Source organism: Trematomus bernacchii, unplaced genomic scaffold (genome assembly GCF_902827165.1).
Source record: "Trematomus bernacchii unplaced genomic scaffold, fTreBer1.1, whole genome shotgun sequence".
NCBI classification, from domain to species: domain Eukaryota; kingdom Metazoa; phylum Chordata; class Actinopteri; order Perciformes; family Nototheniidae; genus Trematomus; species Trematomus bernacchii.
Window position 1 is genome coordinate 16,465,323 of NW_022987689.1, and position 21,670 is coordinate 16,486,992.

The 21,670-nt window shown below is 39.8% G+C and overlaps 1 protein-coding gene across 1 annotated transcript; it reads right to left on the minus strand.

The window, feature by feature from the left end:
* Positions 1 to 1,261: 1,261 nt before the first annotated feature.
* On the minus strand, positions 1,262 to 21,164 carry LOC117488804 (Y+L amino acid transporter 2-like). The gene is made up of 10 exons (XM_034137919.1): positions 21,103 to 21,164; positions 17,168 to 17,692; positions 9,683 to 9,808; positions 9,461 to 9,605; positions 8,492 to 8,615; positions 8,276 to 8,379; positions 8,092 to 8,188; positions 7,858 to 8,007; positions 6,574 to 6,757; positions 1,262 to 1,757 (listed from the first exon to the last, which is right to left on the minus strand). The coding sequence occupies exons 2-10, from the start codon at positions 17,685 to 17,687 to the stop codon at positions 1,663 to 1,665; spliced, it is 1,545 nt and encodes a 514-aa protein (XP_033993810.1). The 5' UTR covers positions 17,688 to 17,692; positions 21,103 to 21,164; the 3' UTR covers positions 1,262 to 1,662.
* Positions 21,165 to 21,670: the final 506 nt, after the last annotated feature.

Below are 21,670 nucleotides of genomic sequence, written 5' to 3' on the forward strand. Positions count from 1 at the left end.
AGGCGGAATATTACTGCCAAAAGTCACGTGACTCACTCACGTGACTTTTGGCAGTAATATTCCGCCGTGAGAAGAAAAAGTTTTGTACTTGTAAAAAAAAGTTTTGTAGTTGTAAAACAAAGTGTTGTAGTTGTAAAACAAATTTGTGCACTTGTAAAAAAAAGTTGTGTACTTGTAAAACCTAAGCTGAATTTGTCTCTGAAACATGATTTATTAGAAAAATATTATGTGTTTGTTTGATAGATACGTTTTTTCTTTGCAAAACTAAATTCATTAGTTTGTAGATGGTGTTTTGTATTTGCAAACCACATTGTGTTTGTTAGTGAATCATAAGGCATTTGTAAAACCTGTTTAGTTTGTTTGTGGAGTTATGGCAGGAAATTAGCTCCATACTGAAACGCAGACAGGACAGACACACAAGCCCCAGAAGCACGAACCAATCAGAGCAGACTGGGCATTTGAGAAGGCCTTAAAGAGACAGGTGCTAAAACGGAGCGTTTCAGACCGAGCGTGAATACAGGTATATTCAGACATGTGTTTTTCAAACATTAAAGCATGCAAACCTGTTTAAGTCACAAATTCAAGTATGAGGCTGAAAAACTGCATAATATGTCGACTTTGAAAAACAGTACAACCAAAGTCACACAAAAACAGAGTGCATTTTAGACAGATAAGAAAAACACTTTAAACCTACATGCGTTACGGTTAGAAAAAAAACCCTGCAGTGCAGTAGGCTCCTCATACACACTGTTACTGTAAGTATAAATCATGCATGATTATTGCAATGTAATGCCTTGTTGAGCAGATACAGATAATAAGAGCTTCTGGTAAGGTGTAAATATGACTGAATCTGTTCAACTCTGCACTTATTATGTAAACATTCATCTTATTAAACATAACAAATTATTTCATTTTGGAAAGGTTTGACCTTTTACTTAAATATCATTTTCTAATGCATATGAACACAAACTCATGTCCATCTTATAAATGGTACCATAAGTATTGGTCCATTATCATTGGACAACTGGCCCTGCAGTTACAGTCTGACCATGATGAAGCAGCTCCCCCTCATGGAGACACTCCGCCTGCTAATGAGAGTTTGTGACAGGAAGTGTTCTGCTTTTATAAAAAACTGCTCTAAAATATGTACCAAATGACAGTCATTTAATCAAGGGTAATGTCTGTTTGTTATGTGTTGTGTCATTTGAGGAAAAGCCTTATTAAAATGAATTCTTAACAGAAATAAAGTCAGGGTCATTAAGTGTTGTAGTCATTATATTGCAATGCCATCATAAAAAAATCATAATAATAACACAGCAAGTCCTCTAAAAAAAAAAAATATGAGCTCCATATTTGTTCCATAGTTGTATCATCTTCTCAAGCTATGCTCCTTGATGTCTGTACACAAATATACAGCATTATTTCAGAAGAAAACAACAGGTTGCAGTTCCTGCTCCTTCATGGTGAGTCATTTGAGATGTCAGGCATTTCTTTAACCCGACCTGGGAGAAGTAGTCCTATCAAATGTAGCGGTCCTGCGCCTCACCCCTCGGCCCGTGCCAGGCCTTGCTGTTCTGCGTTCTGGGAGCAGTGAATGTCGACACATGGACAGGATGAGGCCTCCTGCAGAGAGCCGGCTGCTGAGCGGTGTGTGTCTGCAGCTCACTGCGCTTTACTGTCTGCTGTTACTTCTGTCTCAGGGTCAAATTCAGTGAAGCAGCAGTAGAGCAGCTTCTGGGTGTTTATGGTGGCAAATTCTGGAGGAGGAAAGAGGGAAGGAGGGAATAATGTGGAGAGGTCAGTTACAGCTGACTGATCATGATGAGTAACGCTGTATTTTGAAAGTAATACAAAATCGCGTGGGATGAATGGGTGAATTGATATAGCATGTAGGGTTCGGCTGTATAATGCTAAACATGTAGCATGAAGGATAATGTAATGATAAACATATAGCATGGAGACTTGAGTAATGATAAACATGTTGCATGTAGAATTGAGTAATGATAAACATAACACGTGTATTTGTGTAATGATAAACATGTAGCATTCATGATAGTTTGATTGTTAATATGCAGCATGTAGCATGAAGGATTGTGAAAGGTAATGATAAACATGTAGCATTTAGCACTTAGGCAGGGCTGCCAACATTTGAGTTCAGCTTGGAGTGAGATTTTTTTTTTTGGTGAACCGAAAAAATAAACGTCCATGTGTACAGTGTTACAAATGTATTGAACAAGTACAAACTAGGGTTTCCCATTAATGTACCGGGCGCTACAGTGGAGCACGCACATACACAGTGTACCCGCGACTCTTACAATGAAGGCTCGATAATCAGCTCACAGCATATAAAATGGCATATAGGTGTAAGCAGGGGTAAAGTGCTATTTTATAAATGTATAATAATAATATAATAATATAAATTATTTTTTTAAATATTGAAGTTAAATGCATCAATCTGGTGCACTTTGAGAGCAAAAATAAATGTAAGGATACATCTCTCAACACCCATATGAAACACAACTTTAAACAGATTTTCTTTTTCTTTATGGATATTTTACAAATTACTCACCTTTTAAACTGTATTCTTGTTTTACTGTCATATAGTATTTCATAACTGTTTTTCATTTATTCTCATAAATGGTGACCAAACCGTTTGAGACCCACTGAGATAACTAGACTAAACTAACTATCTAAACACTCAGAGAGTCCCTTACCTCACTGAGCTGTAGTTATCTCTCTCAGTCTGACAGCAGAGAGCTCTCTCTCCTTGTTTTAGAAACAGCTTCTAATATCCGTTAGCGCAGCTAGCTAACCATATGCTAACAACAACAATGCAAATAGTGAGTTTGGTAGAAATATACTGTATAATAGTAAAGTTATTTAAGATGATGCCATATTTATTTAAGATTTTACATTATAAATATTACCCAAAATTATTCAAAAGCATATTCTTCCAAACTCCTTGCTGTAGTATGACCACCAGGAGACTATTGATGTGTGTGGTGAGTTTGGTAGTAATAAGCTGTATAATAGTGAATATTATTGTATTCTCTTTTTTCGGAGTTGCACTTTGCAGACGGTCCCTGAGCACTCGTTTCTTCTCCGGCTGCAGACAGAGACCAATGTAATGTGCCCAGCTCGGAGGACGGCGCGTATTGGCTTTTTTTGATCAAAATGTGATTGTAGTTCGTTGTCAACCTTACCACGGTACTTAGGAGACGTCATTTGTGTCTGAATAACGTTTTGTTCATGAGTTATTGATCCGTGAAATCAGAATCTCCCAATATCGTTCCAACTTGACTGAACTCCAGAAGACTGTCTCATTTCGTAGACGGCTCGGTTTGCTGTTCCTTCACTTTATTTTTATATTTATATACATTTATTTTGGACGAAAACTTAGCGTGAGGAAAGGCAAGTGTGGCGTGAGTGCGTGAGATATGGGTTAATTGCGTGACTCTCACGCTCAATGCGTGAGTGTTGGCAGCCCTGACTTAGGATTGTGTTATGATAACCATGTAGCCTAGCAGTTAGCATGTAGGATTGTTTAATGAAAAACATGTAGCATTAGCATGTAGGATTGTGTAAGCATTTAGCATGTAGGATTGGGAAATGATAAACATGTAACATTTCAACCCAGTCTCACGGCATTTCGTGTTATTAGTCACGAAATTAATTTAATCTATTGATTCGTGTTCACCAACACGATTTTCACCTTTTTTCCGTGTCACACAGAACGATTTTAAATGCAATGTATTTCTATTGGTAGTATGTTTCGTGCCTGCACCACGTCTTTTTGTCCGGTCGGGTCTTGGAAGACCAGAAGCTGTGTGGTTCATAAAAACATGTTCTTACTCAATATCTTACCCTAAGCCTAACCCTATCCCTTTTATTTTAAATTGTATAATGTCTGAGTTTTTTTGCCGTCCGCGAGGAAAAGAAATGGGGCAAAGAGCCTCAGAATACTGAAATCTGTATTTTATGTCATCTTTTTTTCCTTCTAATTTGTTATTATTTGGTGCAGGCACGAAACATACTACCAATATAAATACATTGCTTCTAAAATCGTTCTGTGTCAGAATACTTAAATCTGTATTTTTTTAAATGTCTTTTTCCTTCTAATTTGTTATTATTTACATTGCTTTTAAAATCGTTCTGTGTGACATGAAAAAAATGGCGAAATCGTGTTGGTAAACACGAATCAATAGATTAATTTCGTGACTATAACACGAAATGCCGTGAGACTGTGTTGAACATTTAGGATGTAGGATTGTTTAATGGTAACATGTAGCATGTAGCATTGTGTAATGATAAACATGTAGCATTTAGCAAGTAGGATTGTGTAATAGTAACATGTAGCTTTTAACATGTAGGATTTTTTAATGATAAACATGTAGCATTTAGCATGTAGGATTTTTTAATGATAAACATGTAGCATTTAGCATGTAGGATTGTTTAGTGATAAACATGTAGCATTTAGCATGTAGGATTGTTTAGTGATAAACATGTAGCATTTAGCATGTAGGATTGTTTAGTGATAAACATGTAGCATGTAGGATTGGGTAATATTATTCACTTACAGGAAATGGTTTTTTAAATGAACTGGACTGCATTAATATAGTACTTTTTGTAGTCCTTTGCAATCACTGAACCACTTTTACAACAAATCCAGCATTAACCCATCATACACTGGGGACAAAGGTTGCCATGAAAATTGCCACCTACTGCATGGTCAGGCGATTTTTAGTTTTAGCTCAAAACGCCCGGATGTATACATTAGCAAGATCTTTTGATTATTTCATTTAAGATTACTGGACATACTTGACTAGCATTTTTAAGCAATTTTCAGGCTAGAAAGTAACAATATAGATACCAATATGTTGTCAGTTTATAAAATAATGGCTGGTGGGAAATATTTCTCTAAAGTTTCCATTTATGTGAAGAAGCTTGTTGGAGTGTTCAGACAAGCTTCTGCAGTCTTGATTGAGTATACTTCAGAATGCTAATGGTAATGTTGTACTTGGGTATTTAGAAGTCAGTAGCCTATGCTATACTGATTGAGAATGTAGTATGTATGGTCATCCTCAATTGGCAAAATTCTCGCAAAATGTTTGAAAGTAGGCATTGACCTTGAATGCTAAGGATAGGATAGCTCGCCTGGCAGTAAGTCTATGGTTACCGACCGTCGTGTGTGTTCGTTTCCTAGAATGTATCAGAAGACATAAATCATGTTTCTGAAACACGATTCACGTCTTTGTAATAGAACATGGATGCATTTCACGATACTTGTATATATAGAGCTAGGACAGTGAGTTGTTGTTTCTTTCTAGACTAAAAGGTAGCGTGTTGCTAACATAGCAGCTAAAAGGCCAATGCTAATCATCTGTTGCCATGCTAGTTGCATTGAATTTGAACGTGGCACTGATCAAATCAAAACCTCAAGATGGCATATACAGTAGTGCAGTAGTTCTCAACTGGTGGGTCGCGACCCAAAAGTGGGTCGCGGACCCGTTTCAAGTGGGTCGCGGATGTGTGAGTGAAGAAAAAAAAGTTGAAAAAAAAAATTGGAATTTTTTTTTTTTTTTAGAAAAAATGCAAACTTTTATTTTGAAGGACCGATTTTCTAACGCTGTGCATGCAGTAGGCGTTGGACTGGAAGTACCGGAGACCATAAATGGTTTTGAAAACTTCTGTCACGTAGTGATCATCTTCTCAATAAAACATCTCTGCTGATGTTTTTTCGAGTCTTCTGGCCAATCAGAATCAAGATTGTTGCCGGAAGTCCCCACGGAGAATAACTGAGGTAGAACTATTCTTTATACATCCATGGGTACAACTTCAGATAAAAATGAACACATAATGAAATATGACCCCCGGTTTGATGATTGACAGGTCACAGAACAATGGGAGCTATCTACCCTTACCCACAATTTAAAGTAAGTCACACAGACTATCTCCTCTTCTCGCAGCAAGCTGTCAGAACTAAGTGAAAAACAAACAATGGCATAAAATATTATTAATATGTCGGGTAGTAATAGATTTATTTATTTTCTTCTCAGAGTGTACCAGAATGCGTAGTTTATGTTAGTATTTCTAAAAATCTCCTGGGGGAGAATCCCCCCAGACCCCCCTGCTGGGGTTGGGTTTTCAGCATGTGTGCCTTTTTATATAGTTCAGCTTTGATTCCATCATCTCATTAAACCTTTTTTAAAAGCATACTTCAGTTCTGTGAAGGGATATATGCACTGTACTTCACTTTTATTAATATTGTATTCTGAAAAGCGTATATATTACAGCACGATTTTTTGTTGAATAGATTTGAGTGCTTCAAAATGTTGGGTCACGATGTATTGACCAAGTAAAAAGTGGGTCCCGAGGCCTAACCAGTTGAGAACCACTGCAGTAGTGTATCCGCAATTTTTGACTTCATTTTTGTATAGTTGGTAAAAGTAGCGACACATTGTCCCTATGCTTTGAAGACGGATCAGCAAACAGTACAGTAGATAGCAAACATCCTGCACCTTTCAAAAATAATACATTCTTTACACGACCATTGAGGCCATTTTGAGAACTTACCATTCAACGTGCGTATGAATTTGGGCCTCCTATCTTCAGGCAGGTAAATAGCCAGATAGTAGACAGGAACCCCAGTTAGAGCAATGCCTATTCCTATTAGAGAATTGATGGTGTCTCCGTACAGAGGGACGACGACTAAGAACACACTACACAGACAGTAGACGAAGGGGAAGAATAAAGACAACTGTGGGGACAAAAAGACAGAAGAGGTCAGTTTGGTGACTGACATCCGAGTTTCTTTTTATGTTTAACATGCAGAATAATGATTAAAACCATTTGTTAACTATGGTATCATCATGTTATGTTCATAAGAGCAGGCACAGCATGAAAGACCCTCTTAGCTTTCCGCTCAGTGTCTTTGTTTGATTAACACAAAAAGGTTTGCGCTGTTACAACTTAAGTGCAGTGAAGAGAATAAATAAAAAGCTTCCTCAGAGCCCTTTAGGCCACTGGCATGCTGGAGTCTCTCCTCTGGTGTCTGTATATTCTCAGGTGATTATTATTATTATTATTAATAATAATATGGGCCTAATCTATAGAGCAGTTAACCAATCAGAGCAGACTGGGCTCTGGTTTCAGACAGAGGGTGAAAAGAGGTGCTGCAGCACAGGCAGTATGAGGAAAATAAAGAGCTTTTTGAACATTGAAGCATGGAGACAGCTTGGAGACACATACTGTGACAGTAGAGTAGAGGAACAAAATACAAATATGAACCTGAAAATGAGCAGAATAGGGCCCCTTTAACAATATGCATTTCATAACATTACCATGTCTGAATTAATACATTTTAATCTTGATTATTAATGTAACTACAGATGTATCTGCCAGTGATACATAGGAGGTTTGAAGTGCAATTATTACAGAAAATATGACTTCAAACCATAATATTTGAAAGACTCACAGTAACTAGAATTGTCTATGTATGCACATACTGTATCTATGGAAACGTTTTAGGGCCAGTCATAATGCGAAGGAAGATACATCTTTTGGCTAGCATTTCGAGTTGTTAATGAATAAAATTGAACTTTTAATTGTCAGGCATAAGAAAAACTAAATTAAAGAAGAAAGACTTATAATTATGTTTTGCCTATTGAGAACAAAGTTTAAATGTTGAAAATAAATGTTAGTATAGATTTAGGCTTGACACTTCACTTTATTCTTAATTCTCAGTCGCCTCATTTTTCCGCCTTGGCCCTTATACTCGTCAATACATATATACACGATGTGTTGTATGCATTGCATGGTATTCATTACAGTATGATCGGAAGAATAAAAAAGCCTCACCTTCACGGGCCTGTGTCTGTCTGGCTGAGTGATGCGCAGGTAGATGAGGCCGACCACAGACAGACCCACATAGAGCCAGTAACTGAAGCTGAAGTAGTTTATGAGCTGGAACACGTCCTCCACACACAGGAAGATCAGACCCATCAGCCCCTGCAGAACAACAATACACATACACTACTTTGTATGTATTTCAGGAATGTGATGTCAGTTTTATTCAAAGACAAGTTTCCTTACATTGAAGAGCAGTGCAGGTATGGGGGTATAGCGCTCCAGGTGGATCAGACTCAGACTGTTGGGGAGGTGGCCCTCTCTGGCCCCGACGAAAAACAACCTGCATTCAGCATTAACAAAGTTGGAAAGTTATTTTCAGAACGTTTATCAAGATAAGAGCCTGGTCAGTTCAGTTCTTTCTGTTTACCTGGAGGCAGCGATGATAGAAGCATTGAGTCCTCCGTAGCAGGACATGGCCACCGAAACAGGGATGATCCACCTGAACGGCCCCAGGACTGCATTCCCAAACGTCTGTGGGGTCAGATCAACATGGTTTACTACACTGTCTGAAGTCAGTGTGCCAAACAGACTATATTTAGCAGCAGAGTGAATCATCTCCCTCAGGACACGGTTTGTTTCTTACCACAGCGACAGCATCACTGGCCAGCAGAGACGGCATGTCCAGAACCACGTAGTACGCCACGTTGGTCAGCAGGTAGATGATGGTCACTATGGGCATGGAGATGGCGATGGCCAGGGGTAGATTCCTAGAACAAGAAAACATGATTCTCCTGTTTTACCGAAACATGGATTACAGGAAGTTGATGTGACGATAACAATATTTCACCCAAGTGGCAATTGAAAGCTGCAGGAATGAGTCCTTCAACCCGGAAATGAGTCAGCATTTTTGCAATTCCACTTTCCTCGTCTCAAAGTCAATGAATAGGTTTTTTGATTGTGGTAAACACAATTTTAAGAGATTTTAAACCTTTGCTCTACAATCTAAAATACATCAGTTTATACCCCACTTGTGAATTTTAAAGCTTTAACATGTTTTTTAAACCCTGTGTTACCTTGAATTCTCAAGGTAAACCTTATTTTCCTCTCATAACTCTACTGTGAATGAACGAAGAATTAAGAAAAACAAAGAAGAGTCCTGATGAATGGAAATAAATGGTCACTGCATTTAACAACAGAAAAACCATATCATACATCCATTTACAACCTCCCACAAAACCTGTGTAGTAGAACCCAATTCTCCTTCATCCAGCTATATGCTGCTTTTCCGATTCTTTGTTCACCAAGGAGACATGTGACATTACAATGTTTTCTTCAAGTATGTAGGGTTATGCAGGGTGAGTTGTTGATATACAAAGGGTCAGTTTGTGGGTGAAGTATTCCTTTTAGCCTTAAATGATACACTATGTTAAACAGCTGCCTGTTGGATAATTCTCTGTGAGTAAATCAAAATCCATAGATTTACATTCTGTACACAAAGTACACAAGCAGATGCTTTGCCAGTCAACCAAAATAAGCTAGTAAAAAAGTTCCAACGTGTCTGTTTCCATGCCTCTAAACTAGTTTGTCTTTCAGTCTGTGAATGTGTGTGTACCTCTCCGGATTCTTTATCTCCTCAGTGACAAAGTTGAGTGTATCCCAGCCGGCGTAGGAGAACAGAGCTGAGTAGAGGGCCAAAGCTATGGCTCCAGGATCTGTGGAGGAGCCCTCAAACGGACTCTCCAAGGTCTTAGTTTCTCCTACACAAAGAGAAGTCAAAATGTAAAACACATGTTAATCCGTCCACGGATGCATTCAAACCTTTATGTAATCCTACCAGCAGATATCTTTATTATTCCTACAACGATGATGAGGCAGAGCGACATGAGCTTGGCGTAAGTGAAAATGTCCTGGACCAGAGTCCCCCACTTCACACAGGCACAGTTAATGAAGATCAGCATACCTGGAACAAAACAGAAGAAAATGGGACATACTGTACTTTCAGCCTGTCCTCCTCCAAAAAACGACCAAATAGGTCAGCTTATTACGACCTATAGTCACGTTTGAAAGTTTAGCACCTCTAGTGGTCGTGTAAGAAACAACAATTTGCGGCATATGGGCTGATGCTCCCGTTGATTGCAAACGCTCCGGAGGGTCGTGTATTTACAAATAACCCTCTCTGTAAAATCCTAAATTGTAGAATAGTTTGGCCATTAAAATGCTTTTTGATTAGATTTCTAGCGAGAAGTGTATATTGTACTTTTAGAATCCAGGTCCAGTGGATGTGTAGGATCTATAGTTTGATAGATATTACGAAGATGATTTGAGGTCTCGCCAGGAGAACGTGTATATACTACGTCTTTCCCCTATTCATTTCTATTGAACATGCAGCGTCCATGTAAAGTTGGCGTCAACCCTCACGGGGTGAAAACAGTATTTCCGGTCTCGAAGTTTTCATAATTGCATTACATTACATTACATTACATGTCATTTGTTAGACGCTTTTATCCAAAGCGACTTACATACATTCAGTACTGTGGACAATCCCCACAGGAGCAATTTGGGGTGAAGTGTCTTGCCCAGGGACACAATGACATGCTGATTGCAGTGGGGTTTGAACTTGCTATCCTCTGATTTGAAGTCCAGCACACTAGCCACTGAGCCACAGCCTCCCTAATAATAAAACCGGAAGTATTCCCCTCACCGTTAAATGATTTGACAGTGATATCTGCCGTACTCATCCACTAAAAAACATCAGATTATCCTTGTTAATTACACAACATTGATTGGTTTAAATTGTGGACAATGCTTTTGTGTTTTTAACCTTCGATTCGGAAAAAAATATAGTTTTTTCTGAGTTTAGGATGGCCGAAGACACTACACTACCCATAATCCTCAGCTATCGTTTGGGACTACAACATCCGCTTTGCTTGAAAAATCCCGTGATTAGTCCTCGAGCTCTGTGATTGGATGTTGGAGTGGCAGTGCGCCAAGGTTACGCCGAGCGTCAAACAGCTCTTTGAAATGGAATGAAACCACGGCAGACTATCCAAAACTGGACTCGAACGGATACTTGAAGGTGTCCGAAAATGACAATAAAATAGCGGTATGCAACGTGTGTGAAGCAGAAATCCTGCAGCTCCACCCGCTGTGACGGACCGGTGAGCGGAGCAAAACAAACACTAAGAGTTAGACCTCTAGAACACGCTAAACTAGTTATAAATATATTTATTCTTCACTGTCGGGTCACTCATTACTGGATCAGTGAGCTGCATGACACAATACTGACAGGCTGTCAGGAGAGAGAGAGAGGGGGAGAGAGGAAAAGAGAGCGCTTCCGCTCATTTCTCCCGTGTTATTATCCAAAGTTAATGTAAACTTGAATAATGTACTTCATTTGAATATAATAATTATATTGGTTATTGTTTGTGGAAGCGCCAGTGAATGAGCCCCATTAACTGAGTTTTAAACATCACTTTAAATGGAAGATCCCCATAGGCCCCGCCCACTCGATCGGATCGGCGATCGGTATCGGCCGATACTGATTCCGGCGATCGGCCCCAAAATTGGCGATTGAAGCATCCCTAGTCAAGTGCCAAAATAAACTATGCAATATATTAGACGTTAAGTACTTTGTCAGGCTTAATATTTATCTGTAGATACCCCCAAAGTTTTTTTCTTATTCAAAAGAAGATCTTAAAGTATTCTTTAATGTTTAAATAAAGCCTTATTAGTTTGCCTGTTTTGCACATCCTCCTGTTAATATCTTTGGACGTCCTGCACTAAACTGTTTTATTGTAGAGATCACTACAGTATCTTCTTGATATTTTCTATTCTATATTTCTATCATTGATCTTCTACTTTCCCCCTATGTTGTATGTAGGCTACTCTTAATATTTAAATGTTTTCATCAAATATAACATATTCAACAAAAAAAATGCAATAACGTGCTTTAACCACTAGGCAGTGCGGGTTATAAAACTGTCAAGTTTACAGTGTTAACACAATAAATTATACTTTTCCAGTATAATTTCCAGTTTAGTTATAATAATAATATCAAACATAATATTACTAGCAACTTTATTGTGAAATTAAAACAGAACGGTAACAGAAAAATAGCTGGAAAGGTAGTTTCTGAAGATGTTACAAATAACACACAGCATACAATGCCATAATAACTTTGTATTATTAGTGTAGGACACTTATGTATGTATTCAGGGATGCAAACTTGTTACCTTTCGGCGAAATTCGCCGTTTTCAATCCAAAATAGGTCGTTTGTGTGATTCATGTAGATCTGCAATAAAAATATTTTTGGGGTATGGGGGGGGTCTGGGACCCGGAGTAATCGGCGGCCGCGAGCTGTTATGTGCCATCATGACACGCATGGTGTATATATTATAATGCAGCGCGATCTGTGTGCTCGAGTCTTCCTGCCTGTCGGCTCTGCTCATGGATGTATAATAAGGCTCTGCTGCTCCACGATGATGGTCTAGCTTCATTAGCTACATTATCTACGGGTGCGTTCGTTAATATTAACTGTGCGGTCCGGAGTCACTGTGGCACAGACTGCACCGCTGGTGAACAGCTGTTAGAACGGGCCGTTCAGGTGTTCAGAGCAGTGCACCCTGTCGGAGCGGCAGAGCGTGATGTGCACTGAAAAGTTTTTCTGTCGCAATATTATCGTTGTCGAGCTAGCTAACTAGCATACATTGTCACTATCTGCTAACGTTAGCTTTAGCCTTCGTTTTCTAATAGTTTTTTTCATAGGCTATAAACGGAGGTGGTATAAGTATAGATCTTGTACTTGAGTAAAAGTAGAAGTACTCAGATCTTGTACTTGAGTAAAAGTAGAAGCACTCAGATCTTGTACTTGATTAAAAGTAGAAGTACTCAGATATTGTACTTGAGTAAAAGTAGAAGTACTCAGATATTGTACTTGAGTAAAAGTAGAAGTACTCAAATCTTGTACTTGAGTAAAAGTAGAAGTACTCAGGTTTGAGTAAAAGTAGAAGTACCAGAGTGTAGGAACAATCCTGCAATCAAAATGTTCCTCAAATAAAAGTACAAAAGTATTATCATCAAAATATTGTTAAAGTAGCGACAGTAAAAGTAGAAGTACTCAGATCTTGTACTTGAGTAAAAGTAGAAGTACTCGGGTCTTGTACTTGAGTAAAAGTAGAAGTACCAGAGTGTAGGAATACTCTGTTACAGTAAAAGTCCTGCATTCAAAATGTTCCTCAAGTAAAAGTAGAAAAGTATTCTCATCAAAATATAGTTAAAGTAGCGACAGTAAAAGTAGTCATTGTGCAGATTGGTCCATTTCAGAATAATATATATGATATGTTTTATAATGATTGATCATTAAAGTGTTCTCAAAGCTGATAAAGGTGCAGCTAGTTTGAATGACTTTGTATACTGCAGGGTAGCTTGTGAATTTACTCCAGGTGGAACTAAAGTCTGATTTAACACTGCTACACAATTAAAATAAATGCTTTTATATATTTCTATTATATGTGACTCTTTGGCGTTTCTGTTATTATTAACTGCTTTAGTTGTTCTGACTGCTAAAATCCTCTGTTATTCCTCATTTTAAAGCCGATATTCCGTGGGGTCGGGGGGCTCGGATCCTTGTCACCTTTTTCATACCTGATGAGTTTGCATCCCTGATGTATAACATCTGAAGATGTGTAGTTTTATTCATGTTTTCACATAATTCTACAGGATATTGCTATATTATTTCACATATTGTAGTTCTACACATTAATATCTGATTTGTAAAACATCACAGACAGAAAGGTATATCCGTCATTTAATGGTAAGCTATTGAAATTCTGAATCCATAGATGTGTCTCCCATCACCCAAAACCCCTGACTATTCTCTCAACTCAGTATTTACATTCTTATATTCAAAGAAAAGTCCCTGTCTATCAGCTGTGCACCGTTATGGTGTAAATATAACCTATCTACCAATTGGATCAAATATAAAAGTCAGCCGAATTGTGTGTGAAGAGAAATTGAAGATGTTGTTTAATTGCTGATATATTTATGATCCAAGTCATATATTCAGTTTTGGCGGCATCTCTTCCAGTTTGTCCAAAGGTCTTCTAATCAGGGCTCTATAAATAAAGAACTACGGCAGATGTGTAATATTTAATGCAGCCGAACCTGTATTACAATGCCGTTATGTGATGACTTTCAAAGAGAAAAGCAAACACACTCGGAATAAAGTATTATTTTTTTTTTTTTTTTTATGTTTTCGGATTTCACATCGCATAAACACCATATCCCAACATGCATTGCGGCTAAAACATCCAATCACCGAGCTTCAACGATAGCTGAGGATTATGGGTAGTTTGATGTTTTAGCCTATCTAAACCTCTGAAAAAATAAATGTGTCTCCCAGAATCGAAAGGGAAAAACCTAGGGGAAAAACACAAAAGCAGTGTACACAATTTAAACCAATTAATGTTGTGTAATTAACAAGGATAAACTGATGTGTTTTAGTGGATGAGTGCGGCAGATATCACTGTAAAATCATTTGACGGTGAGGGGAATACGGTTTTATTATGAAAACTTTGAGACCGGAAATACTGATTTCACCCCGTGAGGGTTGACGCTAACTTTACATGGACGCTGCCGTCAATAGAAATGAATAGGGGGAAAGACGTTGTATATACACGTTCCCCTGGCGAGACCTCAAATCATCTTCGTAATATCTATCAAACTATAGATCCTACACATCCACTGGACGTGGATTCTAAAAGTACAATATGCACTTCTCGCTAGAAATCTAATCAAAAAGCATTTTAATTGCCAAACTATCCTACAATTTAGGATTTTCCAGAGAGGGTTATTTGTGAATATACGACCCACCGGAGCGTTTGCAGTCAACGGGTGCACTAGAGTCGAAAACTTTAAAACGTGATTATAGGTCGTAATAAGCACTTGAACAATCTACCTATTTGGTCGTATGAGTTGGAGGACTTGTTGTGTACTTTCCTCTGCATGATTGAGACATTCATTCACACAGAAAAGCCTAAAACAGCTGGGCCACTTCTGCTTTCTTGTCAGTTGGCACCATGGATGTAAAAAGAGAACTGGATACAGTGTTGGAGGCGAAACCCCGTTCATTGCTATGAAAGTTGCTCAGTGGCGCTTTAAGCCAAAGTAGCCTGACTCTTGAGTGTTAAAGTACTCATACCTGGGCCCATAGACAATGCGTACATGTACTTTGCTTAAACCCCGCCTCCATCCGCAGCGTCACGCCTACTCACGACGAAAATAACTCTGGATTCGGCCTTTAGCGCATTTTATAACTTTAAGACCCTAATGATTAATAAGGGCTACCAAGGGTTCGTAATGGGTTGTTGATTTAGTTTTGAAAACCCCCCCTCCAATGTAAGTCAATGGGAATAAGCTATATGGGCCCAATGACGTCACTGACTGACACAGAAGTTGTAGTACCACCGTTTGACCACTACAGACATTCAACATTCGGCATGCTTCCTTGGGCTTGGTTTGCACTTGCAACAATAAAACATTCAGGAAACAAGGGTCAACCATCTGGAAACTCTTTCTGTAATACGTTAAATTAAATTTGGTAGATCGTCCTTATGTCGGAGATAGCAGAACCAGTGTGTCACATGGGCCACAGTCTGCAAGAGGGTACAGTAACTCAACTCATGGCGTTACTGATCTCTCACCAAAATAACACTTCTGTGAACTACATTCTCCACAGGACAAAGCCAGGCAGCGGTATTTTTACAGTGTGGCGCTCTATCTATAGCTGATGCCAATCACACAGGGTTACAGAGTTTGGAGCTCGGCTGAATGGAGAGCTAAAGATGTGCTGTTGAAATACGGTTCCAAGAAAATAGACAACATTTTGGGTTTTAATTTTAAATATCCTACAGGGGGCGACTCCCCTTGTTGCAAATACTCTATACGTCTGATTGTATAGAAGTCTATGAGAAAAATACCCTACTCTTTTGATTTAGAACCCCAGTAAATATTTTCATGGTCTCAATTGCATGTCTCAAGTCTTTTTCATGATTTTCTTTTGGTAAATTAGGGTCTTTTAGAGTAGAATAGACAATGACATGTGTCATTAAGTGGGAATCCTATTATACTGTAGTTGTTTAAAAAGGAAAACTGCTCGTAAATAAATCAAATGGCTATTGCTTAAAAAAAAAAGATCTCTTGATTTAATGAACATTTGAAGGATTTCCAAATCAATCTTCTCTAAATCTGGACTGAACTCAGGTACATTTGAAACACTAGGTGGCAATGAAGTGAGTTTTTCATGGCTGTATTCTTCAGCACAAATGTATAATTGCACAGATTTTAAAGGTCCCATGTCATGGCCATTTCTACTGATCATAATTCCATTGTTGAGGTCTACTAGAATAGATTTACATTGTTCAATGTTCCAAACTCACATTGGTTTCTCATACAGCATCTCTGTATAGTATGTGTATTCACTCTCTGTCCTACACACCTTGTTGGAGCTCCTGCCCCCCCTCCCTATGAGCCCACTGTGCTCTGATTGGTCAGCTCGCCTACTCTGTTCTAATTAGTCAACCACCGTTACAGCTGAACATCAGTGTTTATGTGTTACAATGGCGTTTATTAGCAACCAGAAAATGACACCAGTAATGACAAACAGATGAGAATGCTGCGTGGGGTCTGGGTGCCGTGTTGGCGGGATGTTGCGGGGCTCGCTGCTCCGCCCTTTGAGGCTCGAGGAGCGGACAGTGTGAGCTGGATTACTGGTGTAGTTTCCTGGTTGCTGCGTGGGGTCTGCGAGACAGCGAGACACCGCGGAGCTCAGCCTGAGCACACACACACACACTCACAGTCTGAGCTCCGAGTGTGTGTGTGTACGGAGCTCCGCGCAGCACCGCGGCTGAGAAAAGATAAGGCTGAGTGAGTGTGTGTGTGTGCGAAGCTCCGTGGAGCACCGCAGCTGAGAAAAGATAAGGCTGAGCGAGCCGGTGTGTGCGGAGCTCCGCGGATTGGTCCATTTGGACTTCGTTACGTCAATATGCCCCGGAAGGAGAAAATGGGAAAAGAAAAATCTCCAACGAGGCGTTCTCGGGCAGCATAGACAGGTCTCTGTTTTAGAGTTTTACTCGCTACAGGGTGTAGTTTGAGGGTTTGTGACTTTGCAGACCGTTTGTGACTTTGTAGAAAAAGCTACATAACACAGAAGGGGACGGGTAATAACCGGAAAAGCATGACATGGGACCTTTAATGTTTCATAGCAGTCGAGGCTGTTTTTCTGGGAGATAAACTATATAGCGAGAGAGAAGTGTTTCTTACAGAGGCAGGCTGCAGCGATGAGCCGGACAGCATCGTACGGATGGTTGCATGTGGGGTAGAACGCCTCCACCAGGTAGTTTGCAAAGGTCAGTGAGATGATGGCCTGGCTGGCCGGCTCCACCAGCAGGATGGAGGTCCACAGACGGATGAAGGCGAGGAAGCCTCCGAAGGACTCCAGGATGTAGGCGTAGCTGGCTCCAGACTTGGTGATGGTGGTGCCGAGCTCTGCGTAGCACAAAGCCCCGAACACGGAGAAGAGGCCTCCAACGGCCCAGATCACCAGCGACAGCCCGTAGGAGCAGCTGTGCATCAGGACACCTTTGGGCGAGATGAAGATCCCGGAGCCGATCATGTTCCCAACGATGAGGCAGATCCCATTCCCCAGGGAGATCTCTCTCTTCAACTGCATTTTCTCATCTTTCTCATTAACCGGGGCCTTTACAGTCTTTTCAGATGAAGCCCACCACTTTGGACATATTGTCTGTGACATGACCCCCAACCTCTTCCTTAGATCGTCCATCGGACCTTGTGTGGGGATAATAGGGAAAGAATTAAGAGGGTTACTTTCAAGAATATATCCGTTACAATTACTAATTACCTGTACAATATGTATTTGCCCTACTATGCTCATTTTCAGGTTCATATTTGTATTTTGTTCCTCTACTGCAGGGCTCTCCAACACGTCGATCGCGAGCTACCGGTAGCTCGCGGGCAGCTTTTCAGTAGCTCGCCGCTCGATTATCGATTATAGCGTAGTAAGGTTGCTTATTGATTTTTCGGCCGCGGCTGGACAATAACGTTTTTTTATTTTAGATTTTTTTCTGTCACACGAATATCAAATGGTCGGTGACGCAGAGATCAAGGAACAGACGTGACAGCAGCACAGCGACAACACACACGGAGCAGTCTGCTTTCTCCACCAGCACGAGTCCAGAACTAACAGCAGAATGACCCGCTCTGAATCAGGCCCTGTCGCTGCGCCTCAGAGACACACAGGGAGGGATTTGTGTTTTTTGAAAAACACTCGTTATCGTCATGTCAGGTTTTTGGTGGATTTAATCAAGTCTTGGATTGCAGAGTATGAATGTCCTCTTGCTATTTTCAGTTGATAAATACTTGTGTAAAGTTTGTGAAGGCAGGAGGAAAGCTTCCGCGATCACCGTCTCCTCTCCGTTCCTCCAAACCCCGCCCCCTCCCTGAAAATAATGAGTGACAGGCTGATAGTGACCCGATAGAAACTTTATTATTCACTTAATCACTGATTGAGATATGATGAAGCTAACTTAATCTCATACATTCATGGGATTTATGTAACAGTAAGACAGAGAATGTAAGTGTGCACCCACATGCACTATTTTTGTTTTTATAATGCTATTGTAAATACTCCTGCTGTTTTCAGACTCAAGTCATGTGTGTCTTTTTTTTAACAGAAGACCGTTGCTAGAAGCTGCAGCTAGACTGCAGAAGTATTAGTTTTTTGTTTTTGAGGATGGAACCATTTTCACACACAGATATAGGGAGGCTAGACCTATACAATTGATTTATTATGGTTTATAATTTAATGTCAAGACGAAGAAGAAGAAGAAAAAGATGGCTGAACAACTGTTCAGTGTCAATCCTGTGGAGATCTCCAAAATAATTTTCAGCTTAAGTCTCAGCAAAACTCACAACATTTCTGGAGCCTTGTAGACCCAGAAAACTATAAGAACATTCACCAAGCAGCACTGAAAATGTCTGCTTTATTTGGTTCTGTTCTACATACCTTTGTGAAGCAGCTTTTTCTGACATGAATGAAATCTAAATACAGAACAAGACCGACTGATGAACATTTAAATGACTCTATTAAGTGAACCTAAGTGGGTCCAGCATACACCTCTATGGTGGACTGTATGCAGTGCCATTAATCTCACTAACAAAAGAGTGAAATGCTTGTAAGGTGGTGATTAAGGACACTTATGTGAATGTTCAGTGATGTACTTATTATGTGGGCCATAATAATATGTGAGAAATCTTCGTTTTCTTGGACCTTATTTTTGATAAGCTTTAGGTATTGCAATTTCACACGTGTACAAAAGTATAGCTTAATTCAACTGATGAGGGCTATGTGAATAAATGTAAGCGATGTGATGCAAGTAGCTCTTGGCCACTTTCATTTTTTGAAAGTAGCTCTCAGATGAAGAAAGGTTGGAGACCCCTGCTCTACTGTGACATGACTTAATGCTTTAATGTTCAAAAAGCTCTTTATTTTTCTCATACTGCCTGTGCTGTAGCACCTCTTTTCACCCTCTGTCTGAAACCAGAGTCTGCTCTGATTGGTTAGCTGGGCGGATCTGTTGTGATTGGTCAACCGCTTAGAGATGTCCCGCCCCTTAGCCTGTCACGTACAATGTGTTGGATCGCTAGCCAATAGGAATGTGAGTGTCACATAGTGGTGTTACTATGTTACAGAAGTCCAATTCAGCCGGGGGAGGGGGGGGGGGGGGGGGGGCTGTACGTTTCTGTAACTGTAAGGGAATATACTTTTTTGTATCCTGATGATGTAATCATGTTACATGCCCAAGCCTGGAATTAAGGGAAGACCCTACGATGAATAAATAAATTTAAAAAAACACCATGAAACTTCTTACATTAGAGGTGGGGTAGGTTATTCACTTCAGAAACACTTTTTGTTATATTCCATGGAATTCTCTTAACATCCCGATAGCAATGAATACATTAAATGCTTTGACAATAAATACATAAAAACATTTCATCTGTGGAAGCCGTGGCCAATTATTTTAGCCGGCCCAGCTAAAGTACTGTAACTGGATGGCCTACCTGCCTGTCAGCCTTCCATCTCATGCACAAACTTATCTCGTGCCCTCATTGGTCATGTGCGTGTTCGTGTGTGTTGGAGGAGGGGCTCTATAAGGAAGTCTGAAAGAAGAGGCAGATTTTTTCCGGCTGCGTACTTTCAAATTCTAGCGCACTCGAGCTGGTTTCTCCATTCTTACCTACCCTACCTTTAAGACAATCCTTTTCATTTTTAGGAACATAAATCTTAACATTGAATTAAGCCAAGTTCAACTCATGTTTCTCGTGTTGACATATAAGAGCCAAAGGTTTTTACAGAGGGAATTTGGATCTCATTTCACTCAATAAATCAGAAAATACTGTAGACAGACAATACAAATTAATTGTTAACAATGTATTAATGAATACAATGTTCTATAAATCAGGCCATGATTAATATATGAACAAACCACTCCTAAAAAACCTTCAAGAGTGTAGATATGTGGCCAAAAACAGAAGTTACATCCAGTTGACAAGCAAAAGGTCAAACCTGTGACCACATCACCCGGTGAGGATCCCTTACACAAACATGTTTCCACATATCCTACTCTCTATGCATCCGACCTGAAAACAGCCTTATAGTGTGCTAAATTATGACATAAAATCAGTGATGTAAGTAACTAAGTACATTTACTCAAGTACTGTACTTAAGTAAAATGTTGAGATACGTTCACTTCTAATCCACTACAATTCAGAGGTAAATGGTGTATTTATACTCCACTACATGTATTTAATATCTTATACTTGACAGATCTGGATGAATGATGTGAAATCTAATCAAGTGTTAAATCAGACTTTAGTTCCACCTGGAGTAAATTCACAAGCTACTCTGCAGTATACAAAGTCATTACAACTAGCTGCACCTTTACCAGCTTTGAGAACACTTTACTGATCAATCATTAGAAAACATATATATTATTCTGAAATGGACCAATCTGCACAATGACTACTGATAATTTTACTTGAGTAACATTTTGATGCAGGACTTTTCCTGGTAAAGAATATTCCTTCTCTTTGGTGGTTGTACTTTTACTTAAGTACACAATCTTTTTCTTCCTCTGCATAAAACCCAAATGTGTAAAAAGGACAGAAAGTGAACTTACTTGATGGTCTCACTTATAGAAGATCAACAGGTTTACGTTCCTCTGAGTCACTGCCCTCCTCAGAACCAGGCATTGAGAGATCACAGATCTGAGTCGATGTTGCAATCCCTGCGGCCCAGCATGCACTGCCCCACCGCGCAGTGTTTTTCCAGCTCCGCGGTGTTCCCCCTGTTCTATTTTGAGAGACAGACAGACACCCCCTCCCCCCTTCCCCCTGGCAGCTCCTCAGTTCAGACAGAGGGAGACAGGTTGATGCAGTCTGGAGATCGTCTGATAGAACACAATGTGATGGTGGGGTCATTAAAGGGATAGTTCAGCTGTTCTGAAGTTAGCTCTATGATGTTCTGGGTGTATCACTTACAGTTCATGGAGGTCAGCGTGCCCCCAGTTTAGAGGAACAGACAGGAGTTTCAGCAGGAAGCTCAGAGATGTACTGCTGCAGATTGGGGCCGCGCCAAAGGGTTTTCACAACGTTCAAAATATCAATGTCCCTGTGTTCACTCCAGAGGGAGTTTCTCTCCCACACACTCTGCCTGAAACACCAGAACATAGTGACATCACTACGTAA